The 26276-nt window shown below is 43.3% G+C and overlaps 1 protein-coding gene across 4 annotated transcripts in view; it reads right to left on the bottom strand.

The window, feature by feature from the left end:
* Positions 1–26276, bottom strand: part of VPS8 (VPS8 subunit of CORVET complex) — a 93790-nt gene that overhangs the window by 63472 nt on the left and 4042 nt on the right. For all 4 annotated transcript variants that reach the window (XM_081006659.1, XM_081006660.1, XM_081006657.1 and 1 more), the window contains 20 exons: positions 26052–26182; positions 25570–25663; positions 24719–24751; positions 18025–18079; positions 13963–14087; positions 11452–11538; positions 10475–10542; positions 9971–10124; positions 9821–9880; positions 8935–9042; positions 8354–8434; positions 6931–7101; positions 6063–6137; positions 5530–5565; positions 4624–4714; positions 4197–4243; positions 3075–3164; positions 2663–2709; positions 1687–1909; positions 486–575 (listed from right to left, as the gene is read on the bottom strand). In XM_081006659.1, the coding sequence (XP_080862785.1) occupies positions 486–575; positions 1687–1909; positions 2663–2709; positions 3075–3164; positions 4197–4243; positions 4624–4714; positions 5530–5565; positions 6063–6137; positions 6931–7101; positions 8354–8434; positions 8935–9042; positions 9821–9880; positions 9971–10124; positions 10475–10542; positions 11452–11538; positions 13963–14087; positions 18025–18079; positions 24719–24751; positions 25570–25663; positions 26052–26182 (1866 nt within the window). The remainder of the gene's footprint in view (positions 1–485; positions 576–1686; positions 1910–2662; positions 2710–3074; positions 3165–4196; positions 4244–4623; positions 4715–5529; positions 5566–6062; positions 6138–6930; positions 7102–8353; positions 8435–8934; positions 9043–9820; positions 9881–9970; positions 10125–10474; positions 10543–11451; positions 11539–13962; positions 14088–18024; positions 18080–24718; positions 24752–25569; positions 25664–26051; positions 26183–26276) is intronic.

Genomic DNA, 26276 nt, shown 5'->3' on the forward strand with positions numbered 1-26276 from the left:
TGTTGGCTACATCCTTAGTAAATAGGTTGCTACTGACTTGTTTATTGTCAAATGTTGCATAGTTATGTATTTAGTCTGGAAAAAAACAACCACTGGCTGAAGAGAAAGTCCTTGAAATTACTTAAACCAGCTCCATGTTTAGTGATGCTTGATAAGAACCATGAGACTTATTGCTCCCAGCTTCAAAGAAAATGGCTGTGGCCAATGTCACCCAGGGAATGTGTGTGTGGCTTCTCCGTAAACATGCACAATGTTCAGAAGAAATAAGAACTGCAGTTAAAAGAAGAATAAAAACTGGACTGCTCCAGTCTAAGGCTAAAGAGTAAAGGAAACCAATGTGATGGCCTCCAGACCATGTTGGACTCCAATTCCCTTAATTCCTAACCATCAGCCACCCTGGCTGGGGCTGATGTTTAGTTAAGTGTCTTGCGGAAAACTGATGATGAGCACAGAAGGTACTTAGTATGTGGCTCCAACCTTCCTACCTCCATTGGTGTAATATAGTCATTCATGCCACTGTTGTAGACATAGATCATGGCATCATACAAACGATTCTCCCAGCACATGAGGACCACCTAGGAACAAAAAAATATGCCTTGAGACTTGAAGATTTATTCAACACTATAACAGACAGTAAGCAGCATGTGGACTCAGAAGATAATGTAGAGCAATACATATACAAAAAGCTGAAACTGATTTCCTTAAATGAGGGGGAAGGGAGGTAATTTGTAGCAAAGGGTTTTCGAACGTCCACATGCTGTTTTTGGAATTCCTGGCTTTTCAAAGGGATGTTTAAAGCCCTTTTACAAATACAACCATGCTGCTTCTTAAACTGAGGTATGGAGCTGCTTTGAAAAAGCTTTCAAACAGTCCTGTGCTGCTCTTTGAACCTCCAGTTTTTTAAGGTTCAAGCAGCACTGGAAGGGAGAACAATTCCCCCTCCTTGAACGAGCCACTGCTCATAATAATAATAATAATATTTATTTATACCCCGCCTTTCCCGGTTTAAAAACCGGACTCAGGGCGGCTAACAGCAAATATAAAACATTGATTAAAATGCGACTTAAAAGCAGCATAAAACAGTATATAATACAACATAAAATGCAGCATCAATATCAATAAAATTCAAAAATTCAGGGGTCATTTTTTTTGGGGGGGGGGAACCTAGTCAGTAGACATCAAATAATCGCCAGGGCTAACTGGCCAAGTTGGTCCTACTAGGGCCAGCAAGGAGGTGTGTGAATAAGAATTTAAATGTGGGGTCCAGAAAGGGTTTCTTCATAGAAGAGGAAAGGGAAAAGGGAATAGCAGATCAGGCTAATTCAAATGGAAGGCCAGACAGAATAGCTCTGTCTTACAGGCCCTGCAGAAGGAGTGGTTAATGGGTGCTGGAAGTGCTTCACCAAAAGAACAATTGGGAGCTCATTTTAAGTGCCCAATTTTTCCTTTGAAGCCCCGCCCTTACCCATGGGACACCTGGTGACATCATACAGATTACCCTAAGAGATCTTGTCTGGTTCTCAAATGCTTTTTAGAGTTTTACAGAGCCCGGGGGCATCTCTGTAGCACAAGGCAACACAAAACGTTTTAAACATCTTGTTCGTTAACTATTGAAAACATTCATACTTAAATAGCAGCAGAATGATATTACATCCATGTCAAAATATGAAGGTTACCAATTATCACCTGCTGTATGTCTAGGCTGGTGATATCCATATGTACAATGCAAGCCTCCATGTTTGCCATTAAATTCTTATCTTGGAAGTGAAGCAGCAAATCTTTCATAATTTGAGCTGTAATTCCCATCAATTTATCACTTAAAATGTATGGCTCAAGACACTCCAGAAAGACACCCTTCGCCACAGAATTTTCACTCATCTTGTCATACATCTGGCTAAACAACAGATCCCTAGAATGAAGATGACAAGTGAATAAGTAATTATCAAAAATTAAAAACTTATTTTAGCTAGTAATGGTTGATTTCTACAGCATACACAGCAGGCAAAAACACTTCCTGTATTCATATTACAAATGGGGGACTGGTTAATCTATTTCTGCCAGTATCGGTTTTGCATGTGTTCAGACAGTAAAGCTGTTCTGTCCCAGGTTTAAAATACACATTAGTCTATAAATACGTATTTCCCCCCCCAAAAAATGTCATTTAGTAACATACCTTATATTAAAATAAACATTTTGGTACTTTTTTTTTTTTTTAAGTGAGAACTGCCTTTAAAATTCAGATAAATGTGAAATCCAAGAGGATAATTGCATTCTGGTCTGCATATGAGTCTAGAAGGGACAGATCAAGTCAATTTGCACTGGAATTCACAAAGATGAAATTCCTGAAACATCTGTCATTCGGACCAAAAACATTAAAAGGTGAGGCCTTAAAAGGAAAATCCATTTTGAAACCCGCCATTTTACAAATAAGCAATTGCGAATGCAGTGCTATAATTCAAGATCATTCAGACAGGAAATTTAGAGAAAACCTTCCCCTATGGCTCAATTGTTCCATCATTGTCAGCTCTCATATCCCACTTTTCTTCTGGGACACCTGCTGTTTGCCATTAAGGCAAGGAACAGCTATAGGTGGCAGTCCTGGTGCAGTATGTATGGCAAATCTATTGAATTCAGTAAGCAAGTTTCTCATGCTCTCACTTACATCCGCTGAAGCAGAAGGCAGTAATCAACAATGACAGGCACCATATCCTGCGAAAAAACCACACAGAAAGTGTCACTAACAATCCACAAGTACTACTTGATCTCCTATTACTGCTCTGTAGCTGTTATCCAGAAAAGATTAAACTTGCACTGATACAGGGAGATCACAAAATTAGGAAGTCACTATATTGCTTGCACATTATCCTCAAGACTTGAAATTTTTTTCTGACGAAGAATCAACCCTGCGTCTACCACAAGATGCCCTAGAGCGGCATGATAGCAGCCTATACAAGGAAATATTATTTTTATATAGGTGCTTCCATTTCTCTTGAAACAATTCATAACCGTTTTAACCTCTGAATTTTAAGTGGAAATAGAAAAGAAAAGAGAAATCACTGCAAAAAGCATTGTACCTGAAAGTGCTGCTCCATCACCTGGATTTTACCCTGATCAGGACATTTCTTCATCGTTCGATCAGCAAAATGGATAAGAATTTCAACCATCTGTGAAACAGAAAGATTACAGAGGTAAGGAGTGCCGTCATGCTTCATATGAAAGGAAGGTGCTTAATGATGGGAGGAGAACATGCAATGCACATGTTCTACCACTGATCTATGGCCCTAGGAAGGAGTTCAGAAAGGGATACAGGGGCAAATTGGGGGTGGGCTGTCCAGCTGCCAAAGTTCTCTCATAGATGCTGGGTTTCCTATCCACAATCCTTTGAATCTAATAGGAATGGCCTTGAACTTGGTGAATCAGCAGCCAGTGCAGAGGTGTCTCATTCTAGTCAGAAGCCATGCTACAGCATTCTGCACTAACTGCAGCTTCCAGATCAAGCGCAAGAGAAGCCCCACATAGAGTGCATTGCCAAGAATCCAAGCTTGAAGTCAGCAAAGACTGAACTACTGTGGTCAAGGCTCTGCCGGTTCAGGAACAGCCATAGCTGTGGTCTCAGTCACAGCTGCTAAAGGGGCCTCGAACCACTAAGGCTACCTGGACCTCCCACAAAGTTTGGACCCAATATCAGTTAATGTACAATGTCAATGTTTAATCATTGTGGAGGTGTAACTATATACAGTGGTACTTCTAGTTAAGAACTTAATTCATTCTGGAGGTCCGTTCTTAACCTGAAACCGTTCTTAACCTGAGGTACCACTTTAGCTAATGGGGCCTCCCACCGCCCCGTGCCGGAGCACGATTTCTGTTCTCATCCTGAAGCAAAGTTCTTAACCCGAGGTACTATTTCTGGGTTAGCGGAGTCTGTAACCTGAAGCGTCTGTAACCCGAGGTACCACTGTACTCTGGTATTTGTTAATAAGGATGAGCCTCACTTATGATGTAAGAGAACAATATGCATTGATGGCAAGTATGACTTTTAATTGTCATTGCTTTTACATTCAGACATATACCAACACCCCCCCCCCCAACTAAGCTGTTTGTTGGGAAAACAAAAGCGAAATCATACAGAAAAAAAAGATAGAATGTAGCTCTATATTTGAAAAAAAAAGATAAGATTAGGAAGAGGAAAAACTCACTCTGTCTGCAACAACAGCCTTTCGTTTCTGTTCATCTCCAGATAACCCTGTTTAAAAACAAAACAGAATACCAAGTCTTTTCCAGGTCAGACTGCAAATGAAAAAGCTCCTCACTTATTATAACAACTCAGAGTAGGCAATTTTTAAAAAATTAAATGTCTCAAAACACAACTTTAAAGTGTATAACCACCACCACATATACTGTAGCATTAAAACACAGGCAGGATTATTTTTAGCATGGGATTAGACAAATTTATGAAAGGCAGGTGTACCAACAATGGCTTTTAGCCAGGACAGAAAGCTGAAAGTTCCATGTTCAGAGGTAATATACCTCTTAAGATCAGCTGCTAGAAGGTAAGCAATTGGGGGGGGGGGGGCTTTTGTTGAAGCATTTACTTAGGTGGTAAAATAACTAAATCAAACTTACCTACAACAGCCTTGGCTTTCCCTTCATGAAAGGACCAAGCAAGAGCCAGTGCTTCATTAAGGCAGTCTTGTTTCAGAAGGTGATCTATTCTCTGAAGTCAGATACACAACAGCAACAACTGTTACAGATTGTGACCAAAGGCAATCTCCAATTAAGGATTTAATTCAGGAATTCTAATTGTTCTGTTTGTGTTTTAAGACATTTCTAGAAACAATCAACCCCTTCCCCTCAAAAATGCAATGTGCACGACCCACACATATACATGTCTCAGATCGATCAGCCACTCAAAAATAGTACTCCACAAATCCATTCTGTAAACAGGCAGCACTGAAAAATGGTTAACATCATAACATCAAAACAACTGCCCTTTGAATAAAATGGAGCTGGGCAATAATTAATGGCAGTTAAAATAATAAGCCAATCCATTTTATTTGCCATCCACTTGTCAGTTTGGAACAAAACGAACTACGGGGTTTGCTGATGGAAGGAACATGATACACTAACTCCCTTTAGCAATTTCTTCAGATTTTTGTAAGTTTCCCTCATTGCTGATACACATACAGCATCAATAGTACTGAGGTAATCTTTCAGTGCATCATGAATAATTAAATAAATAAAAAAGACACTGCAGTCTAGATTAGCAATGCTTTATTGGTGAAAATATTGCATTCAATTAACAGGACACCAATGTTTTCTGTCCATAATGTGTATATTTACTCTGCAAAGGTTTGTCTTGAAGGCAGCTCATTCCTCCTGTCACCAAGTCATGAACCTAAGCTCTCTACAGTGTCATCCTATACATGTCTACTCAGTTATAAGCCAAACTTACTTCAGAAAAGCTTAGTCCTATGTAAGTGAATTTAAGGTTGCAGTCTTAATAACACTAGGGCCTTTCTCTTCACTTACCTCTCTCCAGCTTCTCAGTGTCATCACATGGACAGACTGAAAGTAGAGGAAAGTAAAAGCGCAAGTAAATGCAGTTGTCTACTTAAGCATTCGTTGGTAGTAACTATGAATTCCCATACTAGCTCGCAGGATGCTTAGGCAACATTTATTCTAGGTGCTGAAGAAACATGAATCCCGCAACTTAAGATCAAAGGGCTATCTAATCCAGCATCCTGTTTTCCACAGCGGCTAACAAAATGCAGATGAAAAGACCACAAGCAACATCTGAAGACAAAAAACCTCTCATGCCATCTCTGATGCTGGAGGTAGTATATATAGCCATCATGGCTAGGAGCCATTGATAGCTTTATTCTATTTATTACATTTATATACGCCACCCTTCTGCCAAAGAACACAAGGTGCTTTACAAGTACTAAAACAAATGACAAATAATTCTATATTGAGGTAATAATAATTTAATCGATCTAATAAGAGGCAGAAAAAGAGGCCTAATAAATAATAAAATAGTTTTAGAAGAACCTGGTCAGACTTACCTTTGTACCTAAATAAAATATTTGACCACCACAGTTGCTGATTGACTGGTAACAAGCTTTCTCCCCCACCAGCGCCTAAAAAACATGGAGTGTTTTTATTTAGTACAAGAGTACAGTAGTGGTGTTTTCATTAGTAAGAAAATATATGAGGAATATAGGGCAGTGGAAAAAATAAGTGCAGCCAGACAAGCTTAATTGTTCAGTCGTTTCTCTCTCTCCTTTGTGTAGTAGCAGGTGACAAATTCAAAGTAGAGCATTTAGTAGTCATTTAACATTCATCTGTGATCCACTAAGAGTTTTAATGATGTGTTATGGGTCAACAAGGCAGCTAATATTTACCAAATAGGTTGAATATATTTCAGACGTGTAGTTTGCAATGCAGAAACTTGAAACAGAAGCTAATTTCTGCTGAAATTTACCAAATGGGCAAGAGACAGAACAAAACTATGGTCAAGTTTTAAAATCTGGATATGAGACTGTGATTGCTATGTAAGCAAACAAACAATTTCTGTGTGCAGCAAAGTGATGGCAGAGTTTCAAGGTATCTTTTGGATGTGCTGAAGTGTATATAGTTGGAAAGGAGAGGAAGGTCCTTTCTGTATGTCTGCCCTCATCATTGTAGAATGCTTTTTCTCTCTATTGCTACCTGCAAGGCCATACTGCAGTACATGCTAAAATTCAAGCAGTTATGCCATAAAGGAAGAATACAAAACCCAATTGTACAAAAACAGAACTATAAGAAGAAACGGTGGAGGTGGGGAAGAGAGAGAGAAGTTATTTAGCTGCAGTTTCAGGACACACCAGATGTTAGACAGGAATTCCTAACAAACCAACGTGTTCATTAAGTAAATGTCTCATTTGGCCGTACCAGTGCTTGGCTGACATTGCCTCCTGTAGCCAATGATTTGAAATGGCTGCTGTTGTACACCAACTGGACTTCTGAGATCTCCACAGTCTCAAGTTCCTCCTGCGTCTGACGATCTATCACATGCAGTTTCTCCACACTATCCAGAAGCACCACTGTGCGTGAATTTATCCACTAGAAATCAAGCAAAGGTGACAGGTACCAACAATTAATGACACAAAAGGACAGGGAATATTATTGGGCACTAAGAGAGCCAGTGTGGTGTCGTGCTTAAGATCGATAGACTCATAATCTGGTGAACAGGGTTCGCTTCCCCGCTCCTCCACATACAGCTGCTGGGTGACCTTGGGCTAGTCACACTTCCCTGAAATCTCTCAGCCCCACTCACCTCAGAGTGTTTGTTGTGAGGGAGGAAGGGAAAGGAGAATGTTAGCCGCTTTGAGACTCCTTCGAGTAGTGATAAAGCGGGATATCAAATCCAAACTCTTCTTCTTCTTAAGTAAATCTTATAAAGCCATAGCATCCGAATTATATAGCTGGTGGCAACATGACTAACTTTAGAAGTTGGGGTCTCAGTACAAATAAGTAAGAAAGGAATGCCATGTAATTTTCCTGGGAATATTTAAAAACCAGCAGGACTAGAAACATACATTTTAAAGTGGAAAATCTCAAGTGTGATGTACAAATCCCCACAATTATATGACAAACTTTTTCTTAATATGATGGTCTCCACAACCATTGGGAGCAAATCTTGAAGCACCCCTTTAAGCCCCAAGGCACAAAACTAGAATGAAGTTTTAAAAAAATGTATATTTGTAGGTTATACATTTATACTTTAAAAACCTCCAGGTTATTCAGTCTTAAACACCCTTCCAATAATAGTAAATTTTAATGAGTTTTCTACTAGAATCAAACTATGGCAAATCAGAAGAAATTAAGATCGCGGCTCAAGAGACAACACAATGAGAACTACTAAAGTGGCAACCATGTATTTAAGTACGTTGAAATTCACTAGCAAATAACAGAGCAATCTTAAATGGAGGTGGGGAGCAGAGGAGCCATCTCTGCAACCAACACCTTACCAGCTTGCATTGGTCATGTCAGACTGTGGGTTTTTTTTTAATTATTTGCTAGAAGGATCCTTGAGCCCCCGGATCCTGCTAAAAAAAGGTGAGAACAATTGGAAGTAGCTTAGCTGAGTGACATCAGTCACAGCACAGCCCCTTAAATGGAGGTGCTCCTCTCTGCCAATAGAGGCCAGCAGGGAGACAACTACATAAACATCTGACACCCCTCATCATCATTACCCAGGTAAGGTTCATGTTCTGAAGAGTGAAGAGCCTATTAAATGGAAGAAATGCCTATTTCTTTTTTAGCAACAAAATTCTTCGCATTTCCTACTAGAAAATAAAACATAACAACTTACTGTAAAATTAATGAGGTCATAGTGCAGATGTAGCTGCTTCTGCTTTGTAACATGTATTGCTCCAGATTCATCTCTCTTAACCTGGTGATGAAATTAGGTTATTCATAGGAACATAATAAACTACATTATACAGAGTCAGACCATTGATTCATCAAGCAATTGGGCTGCTTACAATTGTGCTACCTTCAGCTGTGTTTTCGTCTAACGCCTGCAGAAAACTTTTTAAATTTGCCAACATTTTTCATGATAGTCAGCTGGTGATCAGCTTGTGTGTGTTTTACTGTATTATATTTGTTGAGAACAACTCTGGTATATTTTTTAATGAAATTATGGTATACAAATTATTCAGGAATTAAATGAAGAGTGATTCCCACTAATCCCAACGTACACTCAAGTGAAAATCAAACTGAACAATTAGATACTTTGGCTTTTTCAACAGACTAGTAAGCCGAGAAACTCATCTACAACAAAACTGTTGCCATCCTACAGTCTGAGCTTCTGTAAGTTAATGACCGACTACTCTGAGGGAAAATGTATTTAGAAAGCAACTCTCCAAAGCTGATTGATAAAATGAACCTTACCAGAAGGAAATGGACAACATCTCCTCGGCAGAAGGCAAGCACGGGATTCACAGATGTCTGCACAGCAACAAAATGCCATGCTAGCAATGGAACACTGGATGGGTCCATCTGAAGATGAAAATAGACTAGATTCTTAGCACCAAGTAAATGAAAGAAAAAGTACTGGCTGTAGGGGGGGGGGAGAAGCACTGGTTTGAAAGTGAAACATACTGGTCTAATTTAAATTCAATTTACAAAAAGACTTATTGATTCAACAATGCTATAGTCATGCTCTTTACTAAATATATATAAAAAATACTTTACTTTCCAAAGCTTTATAAAGATGCAATCAGCTTGAAATGTACAACATTAGCATTTCCAGTCCTTGCAGAGGTGGGTGCACTTAAGCCTACTGATTTCAATGGTCTTAGGCATTTGGCAAAGAATTACTCCATCGGCGCAGTGTGTGTTGTATAAAGTTCTTACAAGACAATGGAAGGCTGTGTTAGACATCCAAACTAAGGTTCTCCCCAAATAATCCTCAGGCCTGGCCTAGTACAATTTTCTGCCTTAGGCAAAGGACAAGATGGCGTTGTGCTCTCTAGTCACATGTACAGAAGCAGACTAGACCAGAAGTTGATTCAAGAAAGGAACATTCTCCACTATATGTGAAGGAGGCAGGCTAATTTTGGGGGTGCAGGACAAGTCATGTGGGACACACAGCTCTGTCCTTCAACAGAGGGTAATGGCTAGGTGGAATGGGGCAGGATCAGGAGAAACAGTCAGAGTGTGAGGGGCATTACCCAAGGCAGTTTCCTCCCTCTGCTTCATGGTAGGGTTGGTCCCAGAAACCCTCATGCTCCACCAGAGCACTTTGAACAATCATGAATTTGTCAAAATTACTCACACGACCGTATGGGAAAGTCATCCACACTTTCAAAGACGGTTTCAAGCCAATGACAAGAATCTGCAGGTAGAAGTGAAAGTAAGTAATAAACATTCGGCATTCGGCAATATTTCTTCCATTTTAAAACAGGATGTCTTGTGTAGAAGTCACCTTTGTTAAGGAAGCCATTGCAAGCAGGGAGTACTGGGTGATGGGATGGTCTCTCAGTTCAGTCTTTGCATGTAAAGGCTCAATGCAGCAGACTTCTCCCTTGGAACCACTGAACAAGCAGCGTGACTCACATGTTCTCACACCCATGACTCTCCTGAGAATAAAGTAAAAGGACATAAACAAACAGCAACAATTTACAACGCTGACTTGTGTGTATAGGAAAATGCATATACAATTTAGCTTTCAAAAGTGTTGCATGTAATTCCAGGAATGGCTTTTAACAACCACATTTGCAAATCCAGCACAAATGATACTGACCAGGATACTCAAGGGAGAATTAGGCCTCTAAAGCCTCTAGTGCTTTTCCTCAGTCTGTTCAACTTGAAATCTTGAGCACAACCTGGTGTTTGAAATGCTGCACTTCAAGTTCTTAGAAAAGATTTCATTATAAAGGGTCTATTTCCAACAATGCTGTCATCTGACAATAAACCCACAGATTCTTACCTGAAAGAGAGTTCGAATACTGAGCCTCCACTGTCGTTGCAAATCGCTAGCGTTGGATCATCTGTAAACTGAACAGAACATTACTTTTCCCCCACATATGTATCTTCTCAGCAACTTTTAAAACTTTCTTTCATTAACATTACCTCACTTGTTAATGGACACTACCCTAGACCAGATGGATGGGAGGTGGCCTGCTCTTAATGGGGTCATATTCCCTCAGAAGAAGTGGTTACACAGCTTAGGGGTATTTCTGCAACAACTGCTGTCGCTTGAGGCTCAGGTGGCCTCAGTGGCGCAGTGAGCCTTCTATCAGCTTCTGCTGGTGGTCCAGCTTCACTGCTATCTGGACAGGGACACCCCAACCTCTGTTGTCTATGCTCTGGTAACCTGCAGGTCAGATTATTGTAATGTGCTATATGTGGGGCTGCCTCTGAAGACAATTTGGAAAGTTCAGCTGGTGCAGAATTTAGCAGCCAGGTTGCTTACTGAGGCAAGACAGTTTGGGCATATAACGCCAAACCTGGCCTGATTGCACTGGCTGCTCATTAGTTTCCAGGCCCAATTCAGAGTGCTGGTTTTGACCTATAAAGTCTTAAAGGGATCAGGACCATGGTTCCTCAAGAATTGCCTCTGGCCCTATGAATCAAACCCGGACATTCCAATCTTCATCTGAGGCCCTTCTTCATGTGCCTCACTCTTTGTAGAATGCTCTCACCTGGCACCATCATTATATATTGTTATGCACCAGGCAAAAGCTTTCTTCTATAACCAGGCCTTTGATCTTTAACTATCTGTGGCCTTTCAGAAGTGGGTGGGATATTTTTAATATACTTCTCTTTCCTATGCAATTCAAATTTTGAGGTAAGAAATACTGGTGCTGTATTAGGTGTGCACAATTTATTATCGTCAGAAAGATCTAACACAATTTCAGTGCAGCCAACACAGCTCACAAAGCAGAATTAATTAATATTTCTTACCTTAATGTGCAAAATTGCTGTTCCTGGAGGATGAGCATCTGTTATTGATCTCAAAAGCTTTCCACTAGCCAGATCCCACATTGTAATCTATAAGTAAAAGACCATTAATTTTCTCTAATACAAGCCTGAATTACCAAAGCATGAAGACATCTATGAAATATTTGCCAACCATCTTGTTGTGTAATCAAGCGTTATTCAGTTATTTTGTCCTAGTTTTCCAAGCACAGAGTATACTTCACATTTTATAAAGTTTTAGAGAACAAAGGTCTAATTCAGACATCATGCTTCCCCACTGCCATGGTTTGGGAACTGGGAGCAGACTCCTCCTCCCCCAGGGGTGCCAACTTGAATAAAATATGGGGGGGGGTCAGGTAAGCAGCACCCTGCATAATCGATCACATGACACAGTGCTTGGACACCAATTGAATGGCAGTGTCCATCAACTGGGGGGGCAGCCCCCTCAAAAAAAATTTGAGAGGGCAAAGTCCCCTCGGCCCTTAGGAGTTGGCTCCTATGTCCTCCCCTCCTCAGCCCTCTCTCCTGGCTAGCAGTAACTATCCTGACTGCAAAGTCTGAGCTGGAATGATTAACAAAAATTACTGCTAAGCACATTTTGAGAGCAAATGGGGTCTAATCCTGGTTTCAAACTCTGGTTTGAAAGCTAATTATGGTTAAGAGAAATTAGGGTTATACTGGTCAGGCATGATTGTCAACTGCATTTAGTAACAACAAGAAAAGGGAGGGGTGTACGAGCCAAGGGGCGTGGAGCAAAAGGGTGGGGAAGGCCACAGAGTTTTCTTAATTGCCACATCACATCTAAAGTGCACTATGGCTTGTCCATCAGTTTAAAAGCAGAAGCTTCCTCCCACCAGCTTAGCCAACATGATTGAGCAAGACTGCCAAGATTGCTCACTCCCAATTTCCAAAATGATGAACATGACTATCTATCCATCTACCTATCTATTCTTTGAATGCTTCGCCAGGAACTGAAATATAGAGTTTACAAAATAAACAAATAAAATGGATGATGTTTTCTCTCATATGACATTTTTATTGAGAAAATCAAAGCTAGACTTAAACAAAAGCTGAATTTTCTGGCATTAAAATAAGACCTCACAGAGTACAAAGAAGTACTGCATGGGATACATGTACTGCTTGCTAATCTATATCACATTTGGGGTCAACAGGTTTCTCCCAACAATAAGCCACAGTAGAAAGAAATTATCTAAGGACATAACAAAAGGTGTAAATAGAAAATCATCGCTCTCCAGAACCAAATAAGAAGATCCCAGCTAGATCAGGCCAAAGGCCCATTGAATTGAGCATTCTGTTCCAATAGTAGCCAACCAGATACCCATAGGAAGCCTGTGAGCAGAAACCAAGTGCAATAGCAGTCTCCTCACTTGCGATTCCCAGCAACTGGAATTCAGAGACACTGCCTTGGACAGCAGAGGTGGAACAAAGCCATTGCAACCAGTAGCCATTGATCACTTACGCACAACCACATATACACGTGGTGTGTTGGGATCACAGAATGCTGTGTGTGATAGTAAGTCTACAGGTTTGAGTTTGCTAGCTGATGCAATACTTTCTATGCAAGTGCTGGGTCAGAATGACTCAGCAGTAAGGTGCTGACAGTTGATTGGCTGTCATCGGCTTAAAAGGGAAACCTATCCAGCAGTAAGGTGGTGGTGTAGAGGAGTGTGGTCAGAGAGTTAGAGGTCTTCCTATTTGCCTTAAGGTGCAGCCAGGTACTCTGACTGTATGAACTGCTCATGTATTATAGCCTGTAGATATTTGTATAGCTCACAATAAATATACTGCACCGAAGAACCTGGAACTCTGAACATTTCTGCTAAAGCGCCATGAAGAATTCACGACATGGTGCTGGGAGATAATAAAATAATTCGGTTCAAACCCAGAAATGGCAGGAGAGAACTAGAGAGTCCTCATAGCTCATGAGGAGACCCTCCCTGGAGCCCGAAGAGGATGACAGTGAAGGCAGAGGAAGCCCCAAAGAGACTGAAGGTGCAACGGGGCTTTGTTTACACTGCTTAGCCTCTCCGCCTAAAACAGCAGTTCTCAACCTGTGGGTCCCCAGATGTTGTTGGACTACAACTCCCACCATCCCTGAGCTCTGGCCTTGCTAGCTAGGGGTGATGGGAGTTGTAGTTCAACAGCATCTGGGAACCCACAGGTTGAGAAAGGCTGGCCTAATAGTTGATATCCGGGGTGGTGCAGCAGATTTCGCATGCAGCCTCCAGCCTCCTGTCAGCCCCAGAGCTTCAATTCTAGTTGTGGATATTTTTGGATACAGTGTTTTTGGTATGGATTGAAAAGAGAACAGCAGAGAGGACATTTAAAGGGTGTTTCTAGAGGGTGCTCCACACTTTACCCGATTTCACTGAAACTTAACCCCTGGGTTTGTACATCTACCTTGGGGTAGACAGAACACAGCTGGACTTACTTCTGAGTAAGCGTGCACAGTATTGTGCCACATATCAACCTTACCTGTCCTTTTGCAAAACCACACAGAAGTCTTGAACAATCGTTGTTGATGCTAAGAGCAGATATAGCCCCATACTGTGCTCCAACTGCGGTACTGCCCAAACAAAGCCGAAGAGCCTGGTTAGGATCTAAACACAAAGCATGCCTAGTTAACATATGGGTGCATCAACACCACAGATCAGCACATCAATCCTAGAATCAAGAGTAATTCTACACATCATGAATTGGCTCATTTCAGACATCACATTTTCAATCATTCAACCCATGATATGGAGAACTTACAACAAACTGTGGTCTCTCACCCTCATCCTTCCTTTCCGGGTTTGCATAATCACAATTATTTGTGACACCTAAATTGGGCGTAACGTGCTTACAATTCACCAGGAGGAGGAGGTGAAGAAAGCTTTTGAGGAGAGTGAAAAATGAGGAGCAACCGCTTATGTGATTTTAAAGACAGGATTTAAAATTCTAACAGTGACGAGCTATGACACCCAATGAGGCCCACAAAACTCAGGAGCAACGTGGCCAGTGCTATAAAGGGAAGAATAAGCCATGTAAAATAAAAATAAAATAACAATATTTATTGCAGCAAGAAGAAAGGAGACAGAAGCAGGTCAATAATAAAGTCAAGAGATAACATAGCAAAACACTTCAGTTCTTTCAAGAGAAAGATTCTATTTTAGAAATTTAATACAAAAAGGCTAGAGAATAATAGAAAAATTGAGAGTAGAATAAAATCTATGCCTCATTTAAATGTTTAAGGGGAAGAATAGAACAGAAAATTATTTTGCTATGGCCTCCATGTTTTCCTCCCAAAATGCCATGGAAGCACATTGCACTGAGGGAATTTCAAGGTCACAAACCTGGCAGCAGGCTGCCAATGGACAATATCTGCTGTTGCCACTACCACCATCACAGATTATGTAAAAAATATTTTTTTAAAATGAAAAATACAAAATCCTATAGGTCAAGATAAGCAGTTCCCACTGAACCCCACACCCGTTTGGAAGCAAGATTACATACACACAAATATATGAGAATGAAGATCACCAAACTAAAGATTGCAACAATCCTCATCTCACACCTAGTTTGTGATATGGCATAGACAGTTATTCAAATAGGAAGGGAGCGGAAAAACACCTTCCTTATTTTAGTTCAGCAGCTCTCTAGAAACTGGTTAGACTCTAGTCAAAAATTGTAAGTGCCCCAAGGCTACTTGAGTGAAGTTTCTTATCCATTTTCAGTACATGATACTAATGTGATCAAACTTGGGTTTATGCCCAAGTATTTTAATATTTAAATGCATGTTAAATATTGTCAAACTTTCTTTTTTAATACAACAACAGCTACTTTAAAAATGGATTGGAGGAAGTAAAAACTAGGTATATGGCTTCAAACTCTTTTGAAAAATAAAAAATTCATAGGCTGATCTTTGAAGGATGTCAATACAACAATAGGTTGTGAACAGGATGTTTTGCAACCTTGTGAATGCATAAAGTCTGTAGTGGAAGGATATGTTATTACCTATTATTTGTAATTATTAAGAACAAACAGCATTTAACAAAACCCGGATTCATTCACACTGTTGCAACACAGTAAAACACCACACATTAAAAAATAAATCCAGGAAGTATGGGCCAAACACATGCTGACAGGCGTATGCAGTTTAAAATTTCCTTGGGTAGCCAGTCACTTTAATAATTGCTCTGTACTGCTTTTAAGTTTTTTATGTTGCTGTACACACCCCTAATGTTTTGTGAGGAAATTGTATATAATTTTTTTTATAAATTAATTAAGTTAATTAATTGTATTTACCACAGAGCATGCTCTATAAAAATCAAACCATCATTTCCCACACATTATATCTCTGCTTCAAGTATTATTAATTATTATTATTATTATTGATGTTTTTATTCGTTCATTCATTTATATGAATGAATGAAAGAGCCAGGGCAGCAAACACATCCACAATTTCTAAGAACAGTTAGAGTTAAAAACATTATTTTATCCAGTCACTTCAGAGTTACCAGGAAGAGGTATCCTTCAGCCACCTAACGCCTAAGTAAACCAAAATGTTTTCAAATTCCTTCTGAAAAGTAACGATGGTGGCAGATGCACCTCACTAGGGAGGGCATTCCACAAATGGTGTACCACCACAGAAAGGGAGAGCTCAGTCTCACATTGCCACCCACCCACCATCCTGCGAATGTACCCATGAATGATTTCCGTGCTCTTACCAGGTCACCCTTCACTAGTCATCCATCTCTCACCAAGAGGCTGGGTTAGGCACATGCACACCTTCCTAGTTGTTTCTGGCTCTCACCCAGGAATCAACCCAGTCAGATGTACCAGGGGGGTGGGGAATGCCCTCACCCATCCCTACTGCAGCCTTGGGCTTGTCGATCAGAAGGTTGGCGGTTCAAATCCCTGCGATGGGGTGAGCTCCCATTGCTCAGTCCCTGCTCCTGCCAACCTAGCAGTTCGAAAGCACATCAAAGTGCAAGTAGATAAATAGGTACTGCTCTGGCGGGAAGGTAAACGGCGTTTCCGTGCGCTGCTCTGGTTCGCCAAAAGCGGCTTAGTCATGCTGGCCACATGACCTGGAAGCTGTACACCGGCTCCCTCGGCCAATAAAGCGAGAAAAGCGCCACAACCCCAGAGTCATCCGCGACTGGACCTAATGGTCAGAGGTCCCTTTACCTTTAAGGACATCCCAACCTCATCATTTTAATTAGCTGTGAGGTTCAGGATCACCCCCACCTTGCCAAAGCCTCTGGAGAGAAGAGTGTCCACGAGACGGATGGTGGAAGAAGAGGGAAAGGCAGGTGGGAAAAGCAGTAACACTGTCAGAGGTGGCAGGCAGCCAGTTTCCTCAAACAAATGCCAGCAAACCTCAATGAACTGAAGCAACATTGTAAAGAAGAGCAGGCCAGAATTCCTCCACTATGAAGTGAGAAGCCGATAAAGCCACACAGAAAACAATTGCTTCAAGTTATTGCTGCTAAAGGTGGTTCTACAAGCTGTTGAATCATAAGGTGTACTTAGTTCTTCCACACACGGCTTCCCCATTTTGGCTTTATTTTTGTTAAATAAAACGTGACACGGAGTAATATGTCATGTGTTGTTGTTCATCTGAGGTTGTATTTACCTAATTTTAAGACCTGTTAAGGAGGAGGTGACTGGTACCGTGCTGATAATACCACAGAATTCAAAGAGGGTGTACTTTCTTTTCCCCGTAACTGTATAGGCGGTTATTGAATATGTTTTGGTTGAAGACCAGTACCTCTTGCCAGAGTGGTAATCAAAGCTATGATGTACTAAAAGCTACAGACAAAATATTTGTCTCTTCTTCAGAGGAGTTTCCCAACACAGGAAATAGCTTCAGGGTTTTATATGAACTCCTGCACCCTATGCCCTAAAATTACATTGTGAACATATTGCCAAGACCTTCAGGAAGCGGTATACGAATACCTTCAATAAATATAAATTTAATCTACCATATCAGAATTCAGAGCATAGTTGTGGCAGTTTTAAAATGTGGATCTGTTCATGCAAGTTACATGCACAATGCAGCGATACTATACCTTTGCCTTCTCAGTCCATGAGGAAAAAAGTTGAGAGAGAAAGAAAAGCCAGAAGTCAATAGGTAGGAAAAATACTCAATAAAATGTTTCTGTTCAGCAAGAGGCTATCACAAATCAGTTTCTGCTGGTGGCAGGGTGGGGAGCAACAGACAAAATGCCTATTCATTTCTTTGTAACATGAGGCCAAAACAGCATATCCAGACACTTCCTTGAAATGCAATACAGAGAACCGAGTAAAAAAAACAAACCCCTACCTTATTTGAACATAATCTTTTTTAATCCAGAAAGCCTGCAAGTCAACATCATTTTAAAATACATCACATTACTTACTTACATGTAGCACGTCCTGCTAAGCTTACTGAATCAGATGACCAGACATATTGGTACTACTTATGTAACAAAATACATAGAATATGCCATAGAAATCAAATTCAAAGTGATTTTCTGAAGTTTAAGTAGTTCAACAGGTACCCTTGCTTACCAAATATCAGTGCCAGTCCATGGGATGTTCCCACTGCTATGAGACTTGATGCTGCCTAAACAAAGCAAAGCCAAGGGAAAGCATTAAGACACTTGAAAACAAGGCAGACAATAAGCAATAACCCAAAAGCATCAATCAGATTATCAATGTTTTAAGTATGCAAAATTGAAACTAGAAATTAACCCTAAAAGGTTATGCACCCATGGAATAGGTTTCTATAAAGGACTCAAAAGAAGCCATATCAGAAACACTTGCTGACCAAATGATTAAAGATTATTTCACAAAAAGAACTGATCCAAGTGACCTTTATAATTGGAACAGGTGACTGACTGGATTATCATCATATACATTAGGTGGCAGGTTAGACTTCCTGATTTTTCATTAAGCCTACTGTGATGGGACGATGAGCTGCTTGTGTGTAAAATCCTAGTCCCTCAGAGTTTGGTCAAGTTTGCAAACCTCTGTCTGTAACGGAGCCCCTTAAACATGGCTCCGTCAGTCGCTGGCAGATTCCGACAGTGGTTGCTTTCGGAATCGCTTCCAACATAAAAGCTCCTTAACGGAAACACGTCTTCTGGACTCTCTGCGTGACAGTTTCCGGCGAGGAGTGGGTGTCCCTACAGGAGGTCCTGAAACCTCCCCACTGTTTTCGCTGGAAGTGTCTCTGAGCCATCCCTCCAGCTCCCTTTCCCTCAGCCCAGCTCCTCTCCCCCTACTGGTTCCCTCTTCAGCTGCTGAGTCTCTCCCAACCTGTGTGAGCCCTTTCACTTCCCTTCCTTCCGATGGCAGTTCCCTGACATCCACCTCCCCTCCAGGGCCCCCTTCATCCCCTCTCGCCCCCTCCTCTACGGGCGGTGAGGAGGCAAAACCCCGGAATGAACTTCCTTCATCTTCCGATGTCCCGAACACTTCTCTCCACCTGTTGCGGTTCCTGGTCTCGAAGTACTCCTCCTCCTCAGAGTCCATCTCCCCTTCCCCTTCCGATTCCGAGAATCCTTCCAACTCCTCCTCCTCATCGGTGGTCCCAAAGTATTCCCTCCGGAACCTCTCCACAGGCTGAGGTTTCCTTGGGAACCTTTGATGGAACGTTTCTATCAATACCTCGTCATTGATATCTTCTGCCATTACCCAAGTGTTTTCTGACTCCGGTTCTCCTTCCCACGCTACCAAATACTCCACCTGATCCCCCTTCCATCTGGCGTCGAGGATTTCTGCCACATGGCTGCTGCATTCCCTTTCTTCTATGACCGGTCCCCGAGTGGCCATCCCTTCTCGTCCCCCCTCATACGGTGACAGTAACGACCTGTGAAATACTGGGTGCAGTTTCATGTGGTTGGGTAACCGGAGCCTGAAAGCCACTGGGTTGACCTGTTGAATGACCTCAAAGGGACCCAATCTCCTGGGTCTTAATTTCTTACAACCTCCTTTGAACGGCAACCCTTGGGTTGACAGCCACACCCTATCTCCCACCCTTATGGTTTCACCTTCCCTTCGGTTCTTGTCTGCCTGCCTCTTGTATTCTTCCTTCGCCCTTTCTAAGTTGAGTTGGAGCTGACGATGGATTGCTTCCATTTCTTCTACAAAATGCTCGGCTGCCGGGACACCCCATCTCTCCCCTTCTCCCCCTGGGAAAGCCCTGGGATGACACCCATAATTAGCCAAGAAGGGGCTCATCCCTGTGGACACATTCTCGGCATTGTTGTAGGCAAATTCCGCCAGCGCCAACTTTTCTACCCAGTCATTCTCTCTGTCATTGACATAACACCTCAGGTATTGCTGGAGGACCCCGTTTGCTCTTTCCGCCTGCCCGTTGGTTTCAGGGTGCCGGGCAGTCGAAAAGTTGACCTCCACCTGCAGTAAGCTCATGAGCTTCCTCCAGAACCTGGAAGTAAATTGTTTTCCTCGGTCTGAGACCACCCTCAATGGCACCCCGTGCAACCTAAAAATGTGTTCTACAAATAACTTCGCTGTCTCTTCCGCCGTGACTGCATGCGAGCAGGCTACAAAGTGGCACATCTTTGTTAGTAGGTCTACCACCACCATGATGGCTGTTTTCCCCTTGGACTTCGGCAGATCAGTCATAAAATCTATCGACACTGCCTCCCAAGGTCGTTCTGGGGTTGGTAAGGGTTCTAATAGCCCCGCCGGTGCCCGCCTCTCCCCTTTGGCTCGCTGGCATTGCTCACACCCTCTTACATACTCCCGTACATCTTCCCTCACCTTAGGCCACCAAAATTCCCTGGTGACCAACCACATGGTTTTGTGTTGTCCAAAATGCCCCGCCGTGGGGCTGTCGTGCAACTGCTTGAGTACCCTCCCCCTTAAGTCTCCTTCAGGGATATACAGTGCCCCTTTGTAATACAAAGCTCCATTTCTTTCCTCGAAACCCCCTGGTTCCTCTCCCTCACCCCTAAGACCTCTGAGCTTATTCTGGGCGTATTCATCATTCTCTGTTTCCTCTACCAGTTCTCTTTGTCCCACCAATGCCGCCCCACACACCCAGCGGTCCTCTGGAATGACATGTCTCTCTTCGGGTGCTCCCTCCCCCTCCAAATATTCAGGTTTGCGTGAGAGAGCGTCCGCCCTAATGTTCTCTGGGCCTGGCACGTAACAAATCTCAAAGTTAAATTTGGAGAACTCCTGGGCCCATCTCACTTGCCGTTGGTTGAGCACTCGTGCCGTCCTCCAATACTCTAGGTTCTTGTGGTCAGTGCACACTTGCACCTTATGTTGTGCGCCAATTAGCAGGTGCCTCCATCTCCGGAACGCCTCATGAATGGCTAGTAGTTCTCGGTCATACACCGTGTAGTTCCTCTCGGATTTGTTCAGCTTTCGCGAAAAAAAGGCACACGGTCTCCACTCTGACTCCTCCTTCCCTGGCTGCAGAAGCACCGCCCCAATAGCTCTGTCTGATGCGTCAGTTTCCACTCTCATCGGTTTTTGTAAATCCACATGCAGGAGTTGTTGTTCCGAGGCGAAGGCCCTTTTTAGTTCCTCAAATGCTCGCTCCGCCTCCTCAGTCCAAACGAACTTCTTCTTACTGCTGAGACAGTCCGTAATGGGCGCCGTCAGGTGGGCAAAGTTTCGGATGAACTTACGATAGAAGTTCCCAAATCCTAGGAACCTCTGCACATCCTTCCTTGTTTTGGGTGTTTTCCATTCCAGCACCGCCTGGACCTTGCCGGGATCCATGGCCAATCCCTTGTCTGACAGGCGATACCCCAGGAATTCCACCTCCTTGGTATGAAACTGACACTTCTCCAGTTTCACCCACAGCTGGTTGGCTTGCAGCCTGCTCAACACTTCTCTGACGTCTCTCACATGCTGCTCCTCATTCTCAGAATACACCAACACGTCGTCTAAGAAGGCCACACAATTCTTGTAAAGCAAAGGCCCCAGGACGTGGTTCATAAACGATTGAAAGCACGCGGAGTCTCCTTGTAGGCCGAAGGGCATAACTAAATATTCAAATGCCCCCAAAGGGGTGAACATGGTGGTTTTCCATTCATCCCCCTTCCTTATTCGTATCAGGTTGTACGCCCCCCTTAGGTCCAGTTTAGTAAAAATCTTTCCCTTCCTGACCCTTGTCAAAATGTCGTCAATCCTGGGCATAGGGAAAGCCACTGGTTCTGACACTGCATTTAAGGCCCTGAAGTCACACACAAGCCTCGGCTTGTTCGTGTTTTTTTTATCCACAAAAAACACTGGGCTGCCCCCCACCGCCCTGGACTCTCTGATGAACCCTCTCTTCAGGTTCTTGTCAATGAACTCTCTTAGCTCCTGCATCTCTCTGTCTGACATGGCGTACAGCTTGCCTACAGGGAGCTGTGCCCCAGGGAGTAAATTGATTTGACAGTCAAAGGGTCTATGCGGGGGTAATTGGTCAGCTTCCCTTTCGCTGAAGACGTCGCGGAGATCTGCGTATTGTCGTGGTACCTTCACGTTCTCCGTTACTTCAGTCCCTGCTAGGGTGGCTTGGGCCCCTGCCAAACCCTTTCCCTCTTTGCAGTGTTCTAAGCAATGTGCTGAACCAAAAGAAACCACTCTCTGATGCCAGCCCACCAGCGGATCATGTAACGCTAGCCAGCTCATCCCCAATATAATGGGAGCTCCTCCCAAGGTGGCCACATTAAACGCTATCAGTTCGGTGTGCCTTGCCACCTTCATTATCATTGGGACGGTCTGCCAGCTGACTTCTCCTCCCAACAGCTCCCTGCCATCGATCGTGGTCACCTGCAGGGGGTTGCTTAAAGGGATCGTCTGTATCTGGTGTTCAGCTGCAAACTCTTTGCTCATGAAATTGCAGGAGCTGCCTGAGTCCAACAGCGCCTTTATCTTTAGAGGGTGTCCGTTTGGCAGCTCTAGCGCCACTTCTATCACTAGGGCGGGTTTAGGAGGTTCTGGCGTGGGCACTTTCACTGCTCTTTGGCCTGGCTGCTGTGCCCCGACGGTGGCAGCCAGGCGTTGGCTTTTACTTGCTTCGGTATTTCTTCCTCTCTTCCCTCCACAGCTCCTACCATCCCTTGCCATTCCTTCCTCTGGGGGCAGACTCTGGCAAAGTGACCTGGCTGTTGGCAGAGATAGCATTTCCGGGCGCCTTTTCCCTCCTTCTTTCCCCCCTCACTGGGCTTTGAAACTGCGCGCGCGCGCGCTGTTCCGATTTCCATCGGCTCTGCCGGCGGGAAAGTTGGCTCTGGAATGTCTGGAATGCGGAACTCCTTCCAACGTTCCCCCTTCCCTTCCCGCCTCTCCAATGCTCTCGCCTCCTGGCGCGCTCCTATGGTCAGCGCTGATTTGGTCAGCTGGTCCATAGACTCCGCCCTGGGCGCCCGGGAAAGTTCGTCTTTCACAGCCGAAGAAAGCCCTTCTTCAAAGAGCATTTGAATGGGTTCCGCCGATAGATCCCACCCCAATTTATGGATCAACATGGTGAACTCAGTCCAGTACTCACGGACAGATCGGCTCCCCTGTTTGCAAGCCATTAACTGTCTGCGGACCACTCCCTGTTCAATATCGCTGGAAAACATCAGATCCATGGCGCGAAAGAACTTCATCGTGTCCTTTAGGACGTCACTATTCGCTGCCATCAGGGGTCTAACCCAGTCTCTCGCCCCCTTTTCAAGATGCCCAATCACGAAAGCCACTCGTGATTCCTCGTCAGGGAATTCATCAAACTGCAGATTGAGGGCATATTGCATCTCTGTCCGAAAGCCATGATAGTCTTTGGGCTCCCCCCCAAACTTCTGCACCAATCCTGGTACCTTTCTGACGAGCTGGGTGTCTTTCCCCTTTTTGTCTGCATCCTGAGCCCTCCTCTCCTCAAGCCTCGCCGTCTGCAGCGCTAGCTGGACCTCCAACACCCGGTACCTTTCTTCCAGGCTTGGACCCGCTCCAGCTCCTGCTTCTCCGGTTCCGGCTGGGTTGCTCATGATGCCTTCTCCTGCACAAGCTGCTCACGAAGACTGTCGGAATGCTGTGATGGGACGATGAGCTGCTTGTGTGTAAAATCCTAGTCCCTCAGAGTTTGGTCAAGTTTGCAAACCTCTGTCTGTAACGGAGCCCCTTAAACATGGCTCCGTCAGTCGCTGGCAGATTCCGACAGTGGTTGCTTTCGGAATCGCTTCCAACATAAAAGCTCCTTAACGGAAACACGTCTTCTGGACTCTCTGCGTGACAGTTTCCGGCGAGGAGTGGGTGTCCCTACAGGAGGTCCTGAAACCTCCCCACTGTTTTCGCTGGAAGTGTCTCTGAGCCATCCCTCCAGCTCCCTTTCCCTCAGCCCAGCTCCTCTCCCCCTACTGGTTCCCTCTTCAGCTGCTGAGTCTCTCCCAACCTGTGTGAGCCCTTTCACTTCCCTTCCTTCCGATGGCAGTTCCCTGACACCTACTCATTGGCTTGTGCACAAAAACTGGGCTCATCTATTCCCCTTTCCTCCTCCAGTGCCTCTACAAGGGAAAAGAAAGGATATTTTCACTTTAATGTAATCATAGTTTAGAATTACAGCCAAATCCTAAACTGTGATTAATCTTAACCATTGCCTATTGAAACAAGCCAACTTCATAAACCATGGGTTGGAATAACCTAAGGAGCCCCATTATAGCAGAAGCCCTGCATAAGGACTTCCATTTGTGCAACAGGGCTTCCCTCCTCGCTTTCTTTGTGTGCCTGAAATTGGCTCTGGAGGTGTCAGAACCTCCAGAACAGCACACAGGGGAAGGAGAGGGGGGCTGTTCCATCTGGCAAGCTGCAAGGCTTGGGCAAACATTCATCAAAGCACAACAATGAATCCCACCCCATGATTTTAAGTTGGGTTGTTTCAATAAACTATGGTTAAGGCTAACTCCAGATTGACCAGGTAATACCAAACTCAGATAAAAGAGGTTAATTAAAAGCAAGAGTTTCCCATTTCTTTCTCATGGCCAAGGAGCCCAAGCCTGGCAATCCATAGCTTAGCTTTACACCCAAATGTTGCTTATCACAGCTACTGCAAGGGTTACTGGAGTACCAGATTGTGTGCACTGCTTTGGGTCCTTTATTTTGTTACATGGATTATTCACATCTATTCATTCTATATAGTAATACAAATGAAATAGTTTTGGAAAGAAACAGGGTCTGCAAAAATACTGTATCTAGGAGCAAGGCTTTAAGAACGTCAAAAATGAAACAAGCATTGTATAATTATTCATAAACTTACAATTGCAGTGGGTAAGCCAGCATCCACTTTGGCCTAAAAGAGAAAGATATATTATGCAACTAGCATCAATAATCATAAGTGTGAAACACAAAATAATCTGCATGTCAGATATAATCATGTGAGGCTTCCCAACTTGCCATTTGAAATAACAGAATCATAGAATTGTAAGTTGGAAGGGTCTTGAGGGTTATCTGGTTCAAACTTAAGCCTACACTTGCCATTAAGAAGCTGAAGCTCTGACTCAAACACCCCCCAAAACCAGATTAATTCCATATGGGAATTCATCAGGTTATGACTGTGCAGAAAAGGGTTCTGCTCACTCCAGAGTGGATTTTGCTTTTCCCACAGATGGAAAATACCCCAAAGCTACAAAATGCAGGGGCTAGAAGCATCCTCCTCCTGGGTTTACCATTATGTGTGACCATCACCAGTATGGAGTTAAAAGGAGCTCACACCCAGTCCTAAAATTACCCAGAGAATCGTTTTTTTCAGGATTCTCAAACTAACACCTGTGAGTTTACCAGAGCTCTTTTTAACCCACGTGATAGTCAGATACAACACTAGAACGCTTTGAGGGTTTTCAGTTTTTTTACAAATCAAGCGGTGCATAAATGTTATGAAATAAATAGAAATAAATAATAGAAACAGAACATGAGGGAGTGGAAGAGTATGCTTGACCACATATCCAAATCCCTAAACCCCAGTTAGTTGTAGACTAGGAAAACAAACTTCATGTTTATCCTTTTCTACCCGCTGCATGAATATCGTAAGTGTACCACCTAACTATTGTCTCTTCCGACTTGTGTACTGCCCATGTTGTTCATCTGCCTCAGTGGAGAAAAGATACTTACCGCTGCAGATACTATCTGAGCAGAGATTCCTTTCAGAAGGGACAGCCGTATCACAGAGCCATGGATGGAGAAAGAATCACGAAGTTTCTTCTTCCTTCGTAAAGTAAGGACAATCTCTCATGTAGTTAAGAGCCCAGTGCTATAGTGAGAAACTGCTAGATGAGGGGCTAAAGTCCCACTGTGCCAGCAGAACACCAGATACACTACAGCCATGCAAATGCTACCATGACACACGTAACAGTGCAACACCACAGATACGTCAGCTCAGAAGGCTACTAGTGGGGTGGAGCTGTGAGGACATGAGTGGCACAGGAAAGGAGGGCACTTATGCCATTTCCTACACCCCCTCATGCAACTGCCATACCTCCTCTCCCATGGTGGGGCGCAAGTTACCAATCCTATGAAGTAAGTTCCTGGAGACTGTCAGTGATGGCATCGATCACAAAGGAGCCACATCAAGGCATTTGCCCACAAAGAGTTACCTTTTCAGGTGTGTTCTATCGCCGCTGTCAGAGCTTGCTACAGATGAAGTATCATATGAGTGAGCGTCAATGTTATCAATATTTAGAAGGGAAGGATCCTCAAGAACAAATGGCTCTTCTTCATCATCAGTCTAAAAAAGAGACAGAAATAACATAGTTGGCCAACCATGCTATATCCAGCCTTGCAATGCACTAATGTAACTTACAGCAGTACTGCCTGGGTTT

This window comes from Podarcis pityusensis (genome assembly GCF_964106645.2).
Source record: "Podarcis pityusensis genome assembly, chromosome: 5".
NCBI classification, from domain to species: domain Eukaryota; kingdom Metazoa; phylum Chordata; class Lepidosauria; order Squamata; family Lacertidae; genus Podarcis; species Podarcis pityusensis.